Source organism: Hypomesus transpacificus, unplaced genomic scaffold (genome assembly GCF_021917145.1).
Source record: "Hypomesus transpacificus isolate Combined female unplaced genomic scaffold, fHypTra1 scaffold_166, whole genome shotgun sequence".
Lineage (NCBI taxonomy): Eukaryota > Metazoa > Chordata > Actinopteri > Osmeriformes > Osmeridae > Hypomesus > Hypomesus transpacificus.
In genome coordinates, this window is record NW_025813727.1 from 48,441 (window position 1) to 64,277 (window position 15,837).

General features: G+C 50.0%; 1 protein-coding gene across 1 annotated transcript in view; it reads right to left on the reverse strand.

The window, feature by feature from the left end:
* The window catches only part of limch1b (LIM and calponin homology domains 1b), a 63,826-nt gene extending 48,434 nt beyond the window's left edge, over window positions 1–15,392 (reverse strand). The window contains 1 exon segment of the mRNA XM_047051650.1: window positions 15,041–15,392. Within this exon segment, the coding sequence (XP_046907606.1) occupies window positions 15,041–15,142 (102 nt within the window). The 5' untranslated portion in view covers window positions 15,143–15,392.
* Between the last annotated feature and the right edge of the window lie 445 nt (window positions 15,393–15,837).

Sequence of the window (15,837 nt, forward strand, 5' to 3'; positions counted from 1 at the left end):
CGGCCCATTTCCACCCTGATTAGACATTAGAGCAGCGCTGGGCTCAGTGGCTTAACCCTGCTCCCCCACACCCTCCCTCTGCCTCCCTTCCTCCCCCACACCCTCCCTCTGCCTCCCTTCCTCCCCCACACCCTCCCTTCCTCCCCCACACCCTCCCTCTGCCTCCCTTCCTCCCCCACACCCTCCCTTCCTCCCCCACACCCTCCCTCTGCCTCCCTTCCTCCCCCACACCCTCCCTCTGTCTCCCTTCCTCCCCCACACCCTCCCTCTGCCTCCCTTCCTCCCCCACACCCTCCCTCTGTCTCCCTTCCTCCCCCACACCCTCCCTCTGTCTCCCTTCCTCCCCCACACCCTCCCTCTGCCTCCCTTCCTCCCCCACACCCTCCCTCTGTCTCCCTTCCTCCCCCACTCCCTCCCTCTGCCTCCCTACCTCCCCCACACAATTTTTTCTTCTTCTTAAAAGGTTGAAAATATATTTTCTAAATAAATAAATAAAATAATAAAAATAATTGATGAGTACTTGACTATATTCTACCTCTACTGTCTTCTCTGCTGTGTGCGTGACAGTGTGTGTGTGACAGAGTGTGTGTGACAGAGTGTGTGTGACAGTGTGTGTGCATGTGTAGTGTTAGTGACCTCCCCAGGCATAACCAGAAGGCCATCATAGAACTCTGAATCAATGCAAACAGCAAGAGGAGTACCATGCGAGTGTGATCATGTTCATCTTTACCTCCTCAGTTCCCACCCTGTGTGTGGTGAACAGATGGCTTCAAACGGAGAAGGTTGGACTTGATCTCCCCAGTGAGCGCAAGATAGAAGCAGGGAAGCATCATGATATCAGCTCATAAGTCAGTCACTACAGGGTGCTGGGACTCACCCCCCCCCCGTCCAGCCTGACTAGAGCAGCAGACCCAGCAGGTAGAGAAGAACACTACAGGGTCAGCAAGGGTCGCTACTGGGGCACTGTCTGGCTGCAACAACAGAATGGATCCAGGTCAAAAGACCAGCTGAAAGAGAGAGGGGCGGGAGAGCGACTGAAAGAGAGCGCAGGGGGGTGAGAGACACTGAAAGACGGGGCAGGAGGGAGAGAGAGAGGACAGACAGACAGACAGACAGACAGACAGACAGACAGACAGACAGACAGACAGACAGACAGACAGAAACCCAGTCTGATGCAACACAATGTTCTCATACAAGTCTGTCTCAGAAGCTGGAGCAGGACAGCTCCACACAGCCACTCTTTTGTTACCCCCCCCCCCAAATACAAGCAGTAGGAGGCCCCCCCCCAGGGATCTCCCCTGCTCCTAGTGGCACAGAATGCCCCCCTTTCAGAGAGCCTGTTACCCTGGGGTGTGTGGTTACAAATCCCCATCCCACAACCTCCTTCACCTCCCCCCTCCAGCCCCCCCCCGGCCCCCCTCCTCCCCCGACCCCCCTCCTCCCCTAGCCTTTCAGTCCAGGGTAAGCAGAGACTGGACACCGACGTGCGGATGACTGGAGGGTGAGGGAGGGAGGAGTTTCGAACTCAGACTCATCAGGGGTCATTTAGACCTGCTGTAGGTTGGGCCTCTCATCCTCTCAGCGAGTCGTTAGGCTGCAGAAAGATTCAGAGCTAAAAGCTCCTTTTCAAATGTTCACTTCAACCCAGCTAATGAGAATATCAAGGAAGCCAAGAGAGCAGGTGAGATAAGCCAATAAGAAGAGAACTTGAACCGCTAGGCCCCAATATCCTGCAGCCGTGGCCCCCATGGGCCAGAGGCCACCGGAGCCTCCACGATCGCCTGTCAGAGACGAGCGACCTCGCCACGACCCACCGGGACAATCTGACGCCAACGCCACATCAAATAGTCCCCAATGACAGAGCTGGTGAAGGGGCTCATTCAGGGTCCTAATGCACGCTGGGTTTATGGCGCCAACGTCTTTGATGGTCACTTAGAGATTAGAATGAATTTACATTTGCTTCATGTGTGTGGGGGTGGGTGTGTAAATGTTTACCCTCTCCAGGACAGGAAATTAGAAATTCAAACTGAACCGCTTTTGTTAATTGTGCAGAATGAAGGAAAAGGACCCAGTGCATTGAGAGACACAGTAAACACGGAATCACAGCTTCTGACGAGAGGAAAGTCACAGCGAGACCTCATTCAGCATTGGGAATCTTAATTCCTGTTTCCACGCTTCCCAAAGTAGTAGGGTGTAACAATATATCGTGGAACAATATATCGCAATACAAACATTTTACGATATGTATCGTAGAGTTATGGCAATATTTTTACAATATGACGTCCGTTTGATCCTATTGGTTGAGCTACCAGCGCGCGACCTACTCTGCACCTGCGTCATGCGTGCATTCACAGAAATCACTTGAACTGAGTTAACTAAATTGTATAATGTTTTGGAAATAAATCTGTTAATTGAATTTCAGTTTAATTTAAAATGTTGTTCAAAATATCGTGATACGTATTGTATCTTGCATCCAGTATTCTTGATACATATTGTACCGTGAGCTGAGTTTATCGTTAAACCCCAATAAAGTAGCGTTTCCTCACGCACATCAGCACAGTGTCACCACGAGAAGGACAATGCCTTTTTTCCTCTTTTGGCCGACTTTTAGAAACCAGAAATACATTTTCCTTCCTTGAACCGAGCCAATGGAAACCCCAACACAAGGACATGTCACCGCAAGCCTGTCGGCTCTACAGCAGAAAGCTCCCAAGCACACAAGGGTGAGGTGAATAACACACAGCAGCAACAGTGTGTTTAGAGTTCCACCTCTACCACGCGTTAACAGGGCTTTCCCCTGCACGCTACAGAAAGACACCAGATGCAGCAGTGCCACAGCCATCTGGAGGTTTACAAAGAGGTGCTATCATGTTGGGATGGGGGACATTTTGGGGGACCAGGGAGGGACGAAGGGGGGCAGGGAGGGTGAGCCAGCATGGCCATGGTCTCTCATGGAGGCTGTGGATCCAGGGTGAGGAGGAGTCCAGCTACCTTGCTCCATCCCCTCCAGACGACCCCACAGAATGGCTGATAAACAGAGTCCCATGCGTACGACTGCAGGGCCAGAAATAACAGGCAGTAAATAGCGTTCCTCTATCCTGGCAGTGCAACGCAAACATCTATGAGGTTAAAACAACTGGTTTTGAACCAGGAACATCTGCTACGAGTAGCTTTTCTTTGCATGTTTACGTAAGTGATTACTACTAGCATTGACACATTCCTGTACTACTTAACTGGATGCATGTTGTTGCAACCCACACATACCAGCGTCAACACACAGCTACAGTCTCATGACAAAAGCTTTCCAAAGCCGTCTCTCCAAAGCCTGGCATTGTGTCATTGTGTCCATAGACTCTCCTTTATGCTCTATGTAAAGGTCCATAATGTCTACTGTACAGTGTGCTGGCCGGTTCAGGGTGTGTTCAGCCAAAGTGTTTCAGAGCAGAATGAAGGAGAGGATAGACCGCAGACCTCACAAAGGATTACTTTCATCGGGGAAGGAGCGAGGGAGGGGGAGAAAGAGAGAAAAGGCAAGATTACTGGAAAGGCAGGATTATCTCCCAGTTACAGAACACTTGTTTTGGAGGGAAAGTGTAACTAAGACACCAAAGAAAACATCCGGGAGTGTTTGTGTCGTTTAGTCACACGGGGAGGAGCGGTGATGACACCTAGTTGATGAACATGCAAATGTTTATCCTTCCCTACCCTCGGTAACTTCCCTCCCTGCTTCACCTACCTCCCTCCCTGCTTCACCTACCTCCCTCCCTGCTTCACCTACCTGCCTGACTGCCCTCCCTGCTTCACCTACCTCCCTCCCTGCTTCACCTACCTGCCTGACTGCCCTCCCTGCTTCACCTACCTCCCTCCCTGCTTCACCTACCTGCCTGACTGCCCTCCCTGCTTCACCTACCTCCCTCCCTGCTTCACCTACCTGCCTGCCCTCCCTACCTGCTTCTCTGCCTTTATGGGGGGGTGAAAACGATAACATCCTTTTCCCCCAAAATCTTTTGAAAAATATTGAAAAGTGTTTGTGTGTGGAATAAAACTTTTTGAAAAAAAGGTTGTGAAAGGCTGAAAGAATATGTGCATTTGGGGGGGGGGGGGGGGGGGGGTGAAAAACATATGTTTTAAGTTTGCATCATTGATAAGTATTTGATGAAGACTCTACTATACTCTGTGCTCTGCCTTACTCTGTTTTAAGCTTCTCTGGCACACACACACACACACACACACGTGTGGTCCACCAACAAAGACAGGAATCTGAGTGAGCGAAGGTATGCTTCAGAACGGAGATTTCCATCATTCAGCCACAGAGGCCTCTGGGGTTCCTAACAGTTAGCTAGTTCTGTTCCCTCAGAAGGCTTGGTCATAGCGACTTAAGCCCTGCTCACGTTACACAACCAGCTAAGGAGCAGGAAGCACCGGTTACATCAATGAACCACTGAATGCTGGGTAGTTTCAGTGAGAGCAGAATACAAAAATAAACATCCAAACATGTAGGGGCAGCCCACTTTAACATAACTTTCAAAAGCAGAACTGTTCTCTTCAGTCATTTAAAGTGATAGTGATCATCCAGGTAATACTGTTATGAATGTTTTCATCACACAACAAAGTAATCAAAGACATTCTGGCAGTTAGCTTCACCAAGGAGGTATTCTATAAATACTGTATTGATTTAGCAGAAGCTTTTCGGTGACATACTGGGTGGAGATTTGAACCTGCAACCTCTTGAACAGCAGTAAAATGCTCTACCACTGAGCTGAAGCTATTTCTAGAGCCTTTGACGCTGGTGACGTCTCGGTCATGGTAAACATCAGTCATTCAGAGCCGCCAGGGCCTCTGGGCTTCACAGGGTGGGTCTGTGTGCGCTACACATCCTCCCTGGTCCTCTGCACGTGTTTTGGAAGGCCTACCATTCATTTACAGCCTGCTCTTTCAAACATATGCCCCATGTGGTGCATAAGTCACGTCTCCGTGGTGACCTCTGACCCCTGACCAAACCAGCACCAGAGTACAACCAGATCTGAATCCACTCCCCGCGAGGTAGGGGGGCACTCACTCACTCGACCAAACCTCAACCTTGTTCACAGCTACAAGTCGCATTTTAATGGTTCAGATGCGAGGGCGCTTTGAAAAGCTAGCTCGGAATGTTGAGTCTATCCCGGCTCTGGAATTTGGGGATTTTAGAAGGCGTAGTTCTAGTTTCAGTCAGCACATCTCCAGGTTCCACCAGAGAGGGGAACAGCAGCTTGGATAGAGGGTCTACAGGAGGCTGGAGGAAGACCAGGCCTCCCACAGGAGCAGTCACATCCACCCCCCCAACACAGGGAGGAGCAGAGGGATGGATTAGGCAGGATTAGTTAGGAGTTATCCTCTCCAGCTACCAGCAAGCCACAGAAGATTTTTACTGGTTCCAACCTTACTCAACAGATAGGCAAACTCTCCTAACTGTAGTCAGAATATAGACTGTCTTTTTTTTGTCATGTTGACAGATTTAAATCTGCATGTGTGCTCGTCTTTCAGGCATTCCCCTTGCTGTGGGAAACAGGGAAAACAAGCTCAGTGATCGTTAAGATTTTTCCATTTGACTTGTAGGGCAAACTACACTGTGTATATTTGGATTACACTCCAGAGCCAGCTGCTAAACGCCGCGTGACAATTAAATTGTAGACAGCTCTGAACAAATACCCTGAATGGATCGCTGGGCTGGTCGCAGGCCAGCACCAGACGACCTGAAGAGACCTCTGTCTCTGACCCTGGGTGAGGGGACAGCTGTACAGTTACAGCAGAACAGAACAACGCGCCTACTGTAACCCAGGAAGCCAGCTCGACACCCCTGCCCCCCAGGAGACACAGAGGGGTATGGGCATGCCATGGATCACCATGGTTCCTGACAGCAGCCAGCCTCTGACTGAACGGTTCAGACGTGTCACCAGGAAGGGATAAAACATGTTTCATTAGCTGAACATGTGAGGGTGATTGCAGGAGACGTCTTGACATCGGGTTAGGAAGAAAAAGAGAGGGAGGGGAAGGAGGGATTGTGAGGTTTAACCTCAAGGCCCGAGGCTACACCTCTCATGCAGACAGCCCTCTCACTCCAAACAGCCCTCCTCCTCAGTGTTCACACTGTGAGTACATGTTCTTTAGCCCTGCAAATATGCAACCTGGGAATATTACACGGAACAAGGTTTACAAGGCAACATCTGCAGCTCACTACATGTGTTTGGCGGGGGTTCTATACCTGTCTGTCAGAACACGCATGATTCACACACAGTACTTGACCTGTCATACAAACGTAAGAAGCAAAGTATCATGACAATACACCAGGGAAACCAACAGGGAAGTGTAGCTAGAAGACTTACAGCTTAATGGTCCTGCTTTCTTGTGGCCGACTGTAAATCCCTCTCTCCCCCCTCGAGACGACGATCTGACCTGCAAACAGGTGGGACTGCCCCACCCCTTGGAAGAGTCCTTAAACGCTTTCATTTGTGCCCAAGAGCTTCACAAATCCTCTGCAAGTAAATCAACCTTACAAGCGGGCCTTTTAAGTTAGCTAGTTACTCGCACGACCTTGACAGGAACATTCAGCTGGACTGTAAGAATGCAGATGTTCTGTAGGGGGCCGTGGTGTTTGTTCAGACACAGCAGTTCTGTATTCTTGGAGACCTTACTAATACGCTAACCACACTATCTCCAACAATAGGAAACCACTGAACCAATGGCCGTCCTCCATTTGTACACATCTAGTCACCAGTCTTAACTTTTTCAGGACAAAATGGGTCTAGTGTCAGACTTTGAGAACACCCTGGGGATTAGACGTCTGACTTTGACAGTCAGAGAACAAAAAAGACTGAATCAGACAGAAGGAGACTAAGCTAGACAAACATAGGTTCATTCTCATGCAAATAACATCTAATGGTTTAAACTGAAAAGCAAACCGAATGTAAGGTGAGTAACGTTTGAAGGGGGGGTGAGAAGAGCCGTTATGCTGGCTAGAAAGACACCCCCATCCTCTCATAGTTTGAAACAAATCAAAGGTTAGTTGCTCTTCACGAGTCAAATACACCGAGGGAATCAAGACTCAGTGGGAGGTAGGCTCCACAATTCACCAGGAAGTGGGATCCTTGTGTCACCCCCTCTTCCTCTTAACTAAGCTGTTTCTTCTTCTCTGGTTTTATTACACCAGCATGCTAGCACGCTAGCCCGCAAGCCACCCTGCAAAATACAATCCACCAGAGCTACAAAATGACTTAAAAAGAACAATAGGCATGTATGTCCTAAAGACAACCCTTCATCCATGCAAGGTTAACCTACGAGGACGCCACAAGCGGCAAAGATCTCAGAGGAGAGCAGCATCGTGCCCCAGCGCAATGTCGGGTGGTCGTAAGCCATGACAGCCATGACCCGGCGCAGTAATGACCCGGCGCAGCCATGACCCGGCGCAGCCATGACCCGGCGCAGCCATGACCCGGCGCAGCCATGACCCGGCACAGCCATGACCCGGCGCAGCCATGACCCGGCACAGCCATGACCCGGCACAGCCAAGACCCGGCACAGCCAAGACCCGGCACATGCCTGTCAGCTGAAGCCTGATTGTGTCACTCTGCAGGGCTGGTGACAGGGTGCATTGTTGCTTGGGGGCGACCAGCTGGGGGGGCGGTGTGTGTGTGTGTGTGTGTGAATGGGATGGGACGAGGTGGATTCAGGGGTGGAGGAATGCTGGGGTGAGTGGGCAGGCATTGAATCGTGAGTGTGTGCGTGCGTGCGTGCGTGTGAGAGAGTGTGTGTGTATATGAGTGTGTGAGTGCCCCACACAATGGTAACCAGCCCAGCTCTGCTCTGAAAGGCACCATTCATGGTGAGCAGTCATCATTTATGTCTCTGGGCCCGTTTGAGTCTCACCATCCAGGGGATTCTACCAAAGGGGAGCTCCCTTCTCAACATAACCCTGGCGGGTTCAAACCGAAAACTAATGTCAATCAAACTGGTTTTAGAAACCGAACCACAGGGAGCCGTTTCAGAAGGATAAAAAGAGACGTTGGCCCCAAAACTATCCAAGTCAGTAATCTAATAACCACTAAGAACAACCAAGTTGAACTTGAGGTCATAAAAGCAAAACGCCTGCAGGCCTCATGTAGCTAGCACCTTTAGCCTCTAATGCTAACAGCAGCAGTGCAATGACAACTTTAGCCTCTATTGCTAGCAGGGGCATTCATGCCCCGTCAGTCGTCGTGTGCAAATGTGGGCCTACATGTATTATAAATCTGCGATAACTGCTTTCAGGATGAAGGAATTTGCTTGTCAGCTGGGAAATGAAACCAGAGGGCAGATGAAGGCACTTAATTTTCCATTCAAATGTTGCCCATCTCCGTATGAAAAACAGGCAGGCTTATCTTCCTGCGTGTGTCACTGCTCTAGCCTGTCGACATGCAGCACAGGTTCCTGTCTCCCTCAGCAGTCAGAAGGAGCCCATGTCTCGAGAGCCTTCCCTCTGTAAACTAGTAGGACAGTTCGTCCCGCTGCCCTGATTACAGTCATCTACTGTAACCCACTGAAAGCTCTGCTCTCACTCGCTACGCAAATTTCTACCTACATATCCTCCTTTTGATTACTCAGATGTGCCTTTTCGTTACTGGTTTACTAATTAGGGAGCTTTTGTCGCCAACCAAAACACGGTTTCGGCACGCATGTCTTAACTAGGCTGATTTGTGTTTTTATTTTTGAGCACAGGAGTCGCTGGTCTATGGAGAGGCTGCGACAGTACGCTGTTGTTTGGCTAAGATAAAAAAGGTACAAAAACAAAATGGCCTCCTGTTGTTGAATGAAAGGAAGGCATTCCAGGATGATGACCCCCGTTGTTCGACACAAAGTACACCGCTCTTGTTCTGCTTGATGATGGATAGGGTGTGTTTTTCTGTCACTGAACAGGAAACTAGAATTCCTTTCTAGATGGAGAATTAACAGGGCAGCTTGTGGTATGCCTTCTGTTTGAAGCCAGGTTTCCATTTGTACATGAATACAAACCTGTCTAAAGTGTACAACTACTTCCTAGAATTAAACATTCTGCACCACCTGTTACAACTGTAGTCTACACAGCATGTAATACAGTATACTGCATACTCCTGTTGGGGTCAACTCAACCTGAACACAGAAACTTGTAAGATTGAGTGATTGAGCGAGCCAGAGAGAGTCAAGCTCATGATGAGCAGTAGGGTTAGACTACCTCTAGGTAAAAAGTTATATTAAGTCTTTAACTCAGAATTAACACTCTTAAATTACTGAGCCGTGTGCTTATGGTCAGGCAAATCAGCCTATTTGCCTAAAATGCGGTCAATTCTAAGAAAGCGAGACCTTTAAAAAGTGGATTTGAGTCCGGTTATGAAATCAAGAGCGAGAAGGCTACTAGAACTCCTGTGTACTTTACACTGTATATACACTCATGTACACCCCATGAACACCACACATCAAACCAAAGCCTAACGGTAGATCACATCGCATGAGCAGTAGACTCGAGTCTCGACCCCAGTCATCCAGATCAAGATGGAGGGACAAGTGTGTCAATAGGGGCCGTTACATGTGATGTTTCCCAGCCCAAACAATAACAGACTCCTGGTACTCAGTGGGAGGTAGGCTCCACCATTCACCTGGAAGTGGGATCCTTGTGTCACCCCCTCTTTCTCTCAACTAAGCGGTTTCTTCTTCTCTGGTTTTATTTAAGGATCATGCATGGGAGGAGTGGCACTGATGAAGCCACCTCAGATAGAGCTGTAAGAAGACAGACATGGGTAGGTACACACACACACACACACACACACACATGCAGACCTTGTGAAATGCCAATCATTGTGTGTGTTTTAATCCCAGAAAAGGGGCTCTGATCTCCCCTCTCTCCCTTCAACTCCAGCTGTACTGCAGAGCCTGCCTGATCAAGTCTCAGACCCATCTGGCCCTGTCTCCCCCCCTCCATCCCACTCTCCACAGACTCAATCCCAGGGGGGGGGGGCTTAAGTGAATACCCCTTCTCTTATCCTCTCCACTCATCCGCTCCTTCACCTGCTTAGGTTTTACAATGAGAGAGAGACCAATAAGGGGTCACCACAACAGATCTGTTTGTCTCTCTTCTTTAAAAGCGTTGAAGTTTTCGAGAAATAATTAAATACCCCAGCCCCAGTTTAGGGTGATCGCTCAGTGTTGGACGTGATTTGACAGTTGAGGGTTAGATCTCTATCCATTAGGTCAAACCAGCAGTGGTCCTTATCCCCCCACTACAGACTGCACTTCAACCTGTTCCTGATCTCCACACAACATATCATCTCAATGATGTTATGTCAACCTCATGTCAACACGCAGGCTTTTTCTCTGCCCTGACAGGATATCCAACAGAAGGCTTGTTCTGCGATTAAGAAGATCACGGCTGGAGGATTAGCAATTAGCGTCTTACTTTCAGAGGTTTCTGTTCGTGTGGCAGCTCCGGGCTCAGTGAGTTTAATATGTACATATGGCTCTTACGAACTGCAGCAGGGTCTGGAAGGATGATTTGTACACTGTTTCCAAGTACTTTGTGTTGCATAACCCGGCCTGAAGAAAGTAAATTAGCAAACACAAGGAATTATTCAAGATCAAGGTTAAGAAACATTCCTTTTCTCTGAAAAAAACAATGTACCTTAAGAGTTTGGCTACAACACCACCAACAAGTATTAACTTTGGCAGGTCTTTTTTTCTACAGCTAAAAACAATTGGTGTATTTCGAAAATACACCAGAAAACACAGATCATCCTGCAACATACTTTGAATATTTCTTATTTACCCACTGCAGTAACTAGCCTTGTTGACCAATTCAAACACAGCACTAATGCCCATCAACCCTATGTGTTGGTTTGGTTCTGGTGTCCAACACAGTGCTGGTTAGGAAAGGCAGCGAGGATCCACCTCAGCAGTTCAGAAACACACAGCCCCCTCACCTCCCAGCCTGCTCCCCCCCTCACCTCCCAGCCTGCTCCCCCCTCACCTCCCAGCCTGCTCCCCCCTCACCTCCCAGCCTGCTCCCCCCCTCACCTCCCAGCCTGCTCCCCCCTCACCTCCCAGCCTGCTCCCCCCTCACCTCCCAGCCTGCTCCCCCCTCACCTCCCAGCCTGCTCCCCCCTCACCTCCCAGCCTGCTCCCCCCCTCACCTCCCAGCCTGCTCCCCCCTCACCTCCCAGCCTGCTCCCCCCTCACCTCCCAGCCTGCTCCCCCCTCACCTCCCAGCCTGCTCCCCCCCTCACCTCCCAGCCTGCTCCCCCCTCACCTCCCAGCCTGCTCCCCCCTCACCTCCCAGCCTGCTCCCCCCCTCACCTCCCAGCCTGCTCCCCCCCTCACCTCCCAGCCTCCTCCCCCCCTCACCTCCCAGCCTGCTCCCCCCTCACCTCCCAGCCTGCTCCCCCCTCACCTCCCAGCCTCCTCCCCCCCTCACCTCCCAGCCTGCTCCCCCCCTCACCTCCCAGCCTCCTCCCCCCCTCACCTCCCAGCCTGCTCCCCCCTCACCTCCCAGCCTGCTCCCAGTTCACCTCCTAGCCTGCTCCCAGTTCACCTCCTAGCCTGCTCCCAGTTCACCTCCTAGCCTGCTTCCCGGCCTCTACACCTCCTCCACCTCCTTCCTCCTCCACCTCCTCAGACAGGCAGTTAACCTGTCCCTGTTAAAAACACCTTAATCCACTCCACATGTTGAGATGGCACAGCAGCCAGGAGCTGACATCATGGAAGGTTCCGTGAGTTCCTTCTAATAGAGTCCCAGTGAAGCCTTGAGGGGGACATTGTGAAGGGGGGGGTGTTTAAACACTCCAGTCCGTGTTTTCATCCATCTGTTGCCATGACAGCGGGAGAAACGGAGAGCAGGGCAGAATGGAGGGTTCCCAGCGTGACTGAATCAACAGGTTCTTGTTCGGGAGCTTCGGCAGGGTTCCAGACCTCTCCAGATCCTCCTCGTACAAGTCTCCATCCCACTTCCTGCCTGCTCTCTCCCTGCTTCCTGCCTGCTCTCTCCCTGCTTCCTGCCTGCTCTCTCCCTGCTTCCTGCCTGCTCTCTCCCTGCTTCCTGCCTGCTCTCTCCCTGCTTCCTGCCTGCTCTCTCCTTACTTTCTGCTTGCTCTCCCTAATTCCTGCTTGCTCTCCCTACTTCCTGCCCGCTCTCCCTACTTCCTGCTTGATCTCCCTACTTCCTGCCCGCTCTCCCTACTTCCTGCTTGATCTCCCTACTTCCTGCCCGCTCTCCCTACTTCCTGCTTGCTTTCCCTACTTCCTGCCCGCTCTCCCTACTTCCTGCTTGATCTCCCTACTTCCTGCCCTCTCTCCCTACTTCCTGCTTCCTCTCCCTACTTCCTGCTTCCTCTCCCTACTTCCTGCCCGCTCTCCCTACTTCCTGCTTCCTCTCCCTACTTCCTGCTTCCTCTCCCTACTTCCTGCTTCCTCTCCCTACTTCCTGCCCGCTCTCCCTACTTCCTGCTTCCTCTCCCTACTTCCTGCTTCCTCTCCCTACTTCCTGCTTCCTCTCCCTACTTCCTGCCCGCTCTCCCTACTTCCTGCTTCCTCTCCCTACTTCCTGCTTGCTCTCCTCCCTAGCTCAGGCTGTCCTAACAGAACAGTGCTGTCACCCACCCAGCCTTCTTATGCCACTGTAAAGGGATGTTGTGTATTCTTCCAAGCTACGCATCGGTGCAGCTCAGACCAGAGCATGTAATGCTCTATGGGTTTATGATGCAATTGTGCTGTCCTGAGTTGAACTGAAGTGCTTTGTTAACAAATACGCCAATCAACATAGAATAACAACCACATTTCAACAGACTTGTGAAAGCTAGACAACACAAGTTCAGCCCTGTGTATCTGACCCTCTGTGATCATGTGCCTCCTTCAGGATAAACAGGACCAGCGATGGTGCATGATGGGACATCAGCTTGACAGTCTCAACAGTACCAAACAGAGACAACAGTAGCAAAGATGCCTGTCGAATCAGCTGCTACACACAGTGATATCATCAGGCAGATATCAGCCATTTACATGCACTGACGATCATATCACTCTTTCCCCTTCAGCCTGCCACAATGGAAGACTGTTTGGAGGCACCTTCGACATGCCCAGACGGACACAGAGGAGGGGAGAGAGGCGGAGAGACAGAGGAGGGGAGAGAGGCGGAGAGACAGAGGAGGGGAGAGAGGCGGAGAGACAGAGGAGGGGAGAGAGGCGGAGAGACAGAGGAGGGGAGAGAGGCGGAGAGACAGAGGAGGGGAGAGAGGCGGAGAGACAGAGGAGGGGAGAGAGGCGGAGAGACAGAGGAGGGGAGAGAGGCGGAGAGACAGAGGAGGGGAGAGAGGCGGAGAGACAGAGGAGGGGAGAGAGGCGGAGAGACAGAGGAGGGGAGAGAGGCGGAGAGACAGAGGAGGGGAGAGAGGCGGAGAGACAGAGGAGGGGAGAGAGGCGGACAGACAGAGGAGGCGGAGAGACAGAGACAGGAAGTGTCTTATGTCAATAAACAGTGGGGCGATAAAAATTGATAGGTCAAAACATGTAAATACATTTAATTTGAATGAACACTCCAGGCTACATTGGTGGCATATTTTTCCAAAGTTGCCTGAATACTAACATTAGTAATGTTTCAGAATAGGCCTGTTGTGTTTTTGTAATATTGCGAGAGCAAGCGAAATAAGTTTGAAAATCAAAGCTCATCTGCTCCCATAAGCCTGGGGCAGTGAGAGTTCCCCACTGAGGGGAAACCAGAGCCAATCAGAAGAGAGGGGGGAGGGGTTTAAAGCCTGACCAACACGCTCATTGGCTTCATAAGGCTCAGATCAATGAACAGGAAACAGCAGATCAGAGGTTCAGCTCCCTCATCAAAGGGCTGTGTGACACTCCAAAGGTCTAAACATTGTCATTAGCAGGGATGCAGCAGTAAATGAACTGTTCCCAGAACAGGTGTCAAGACTCCCTAAGCGTTTAGCTCAGGTCATACATGTGGTTTTAAAATCTAAACTTGACAATCCAGTCAAACAGGTAATAACTAAATTGTCAGTTTATTGAGTGCTCCACATAATTCAAACACCTTCCGGAAGAGCTATAAAACGCCACTGCAGCAGTGACAGAACGAGAGAAAAACAAGTTCCAATCTGCCCTCGGGAGACACACCAAAATATCAGAAACAGGACTGTGAAGAAAAGTGCTCCCGTAACGGAGGCCTCCCTCGCCCTGTCACTGACCCGGGCTTTGTGTGACAGGGTTTGTTCAGGTGCCGGTGACCTGCCCCTCCCCAGGTGACTGGGTACAGGTGGGACTGGGTAATGAGAGCAGGCCTTCAGGGGAAACGGAAGAACAGCAACCTGCTCAGAATGTTTACATCTTCTTCAAGCGCTTCCATTACATTCAGATGCGAGAGAGGATTTGCGGGTGTGTTGAAAGCATTATGATGGGTAAAAGATATACAAGCCTGTGTGTCAAAGAAGATACATCAAAGCACCATCTTAAAATGTTCAAATTCATGTGACCTGGGAACTCGAATTTCACAAAGATCATTCGTCAGTTTGTACATTCCTAGGTCATCACAGTAATGTTACAACAACGTGCAGACCTGGACACTGGCTTACACCTATGTCAAAGTCAAGTGCAACTCTGAATGCCATGTTTCAAATTCTTTCTACACAAAACCCCGTTTGTGCGATTATTGTCCGCATAGCTCGCAATGGGGCAAAAATCCATTCCACATGATTCATTCATTGTTTTCAGCCAAGCACGCACCCCGCATCACCGCAGACCAACCTGTTTGCAAGAAAAGTAGGCTGAAATTGTGTGACGTTTTCAACAGGTGACAAAGAAATGAACCAATTTCGTCGAAACCTGTTTACAGAGGATGATAAAGGACACACAGGCCTATCGCTGTAAACCTGTTTACAGAGGATGATAAAGGACACACAGGCCTATCGCTGTAACAAACCAACGTAGCATCGCCATGACACAAGGCATCGGCTTCTAGACATAAATCAAGTGACCAAAGAGTTTGATAACGGCAATAACTCACCTCAATCCATTTTTGCGCCTCCAGGAACGCGGGCTCTGCAGTCGATTCTGAGGGCGACTGATGCTGATGAGAATGTCCTATGTCGTCTACAGGACTTGCCATTTGGAAAGCCGTTCTCGTTCACAGGTATCAGTAAAAAGCTAAGCTAAATCTGAACAAAATACTCTAGTTTAAGCGTTTTGTGCCTGTGTTTCTCCTGTGACTCGTCGTTTAGGCAGTCTCCCTTATCTCCCTCCTATGCCGCAAACCCCCGACACTCCACTTGCACTTGCAGACAGTCTACCCCCTGTTGGGACCGTATGAACCGAGCAGGCTCGCTCTCACCTCAGGATGAAACGTACCAATGGCTAAAAATACACAAAGCAGCGCTGCTCCACAGACAGCCAATGAGAAAGCAACTAGCACTTCCACGAGCCACTCGGGACACACACCCACTTTCGCAACAGGCGTGCGAGGACAAACAGGACGAGGGGAGATCAGGAATTACAGAAAACATACTTGCTCAACTTTGCGACCCAATCTCGACCCTAGTCTACGACCCGCAATATCGAACGAAATGCTTGCATGGAAAATGTTAAGATACCGTGACTCGCATTATATCAATTGGTCTTTCCTTCGCCTACTTTTGCAATAGGCCTTCTTCATATATTTTATCAGTTATATTAGGTTTCTATTGAAATGGAAACTTTCTCATGCTCTTTTCTGTGGAAACTTTGAGCTACCTGTTTATAAAGATGAGGTATGACTTTCAAGGAAATAATTAGATCTGAGCTCATTATAATTCTAATAGGTCTGAT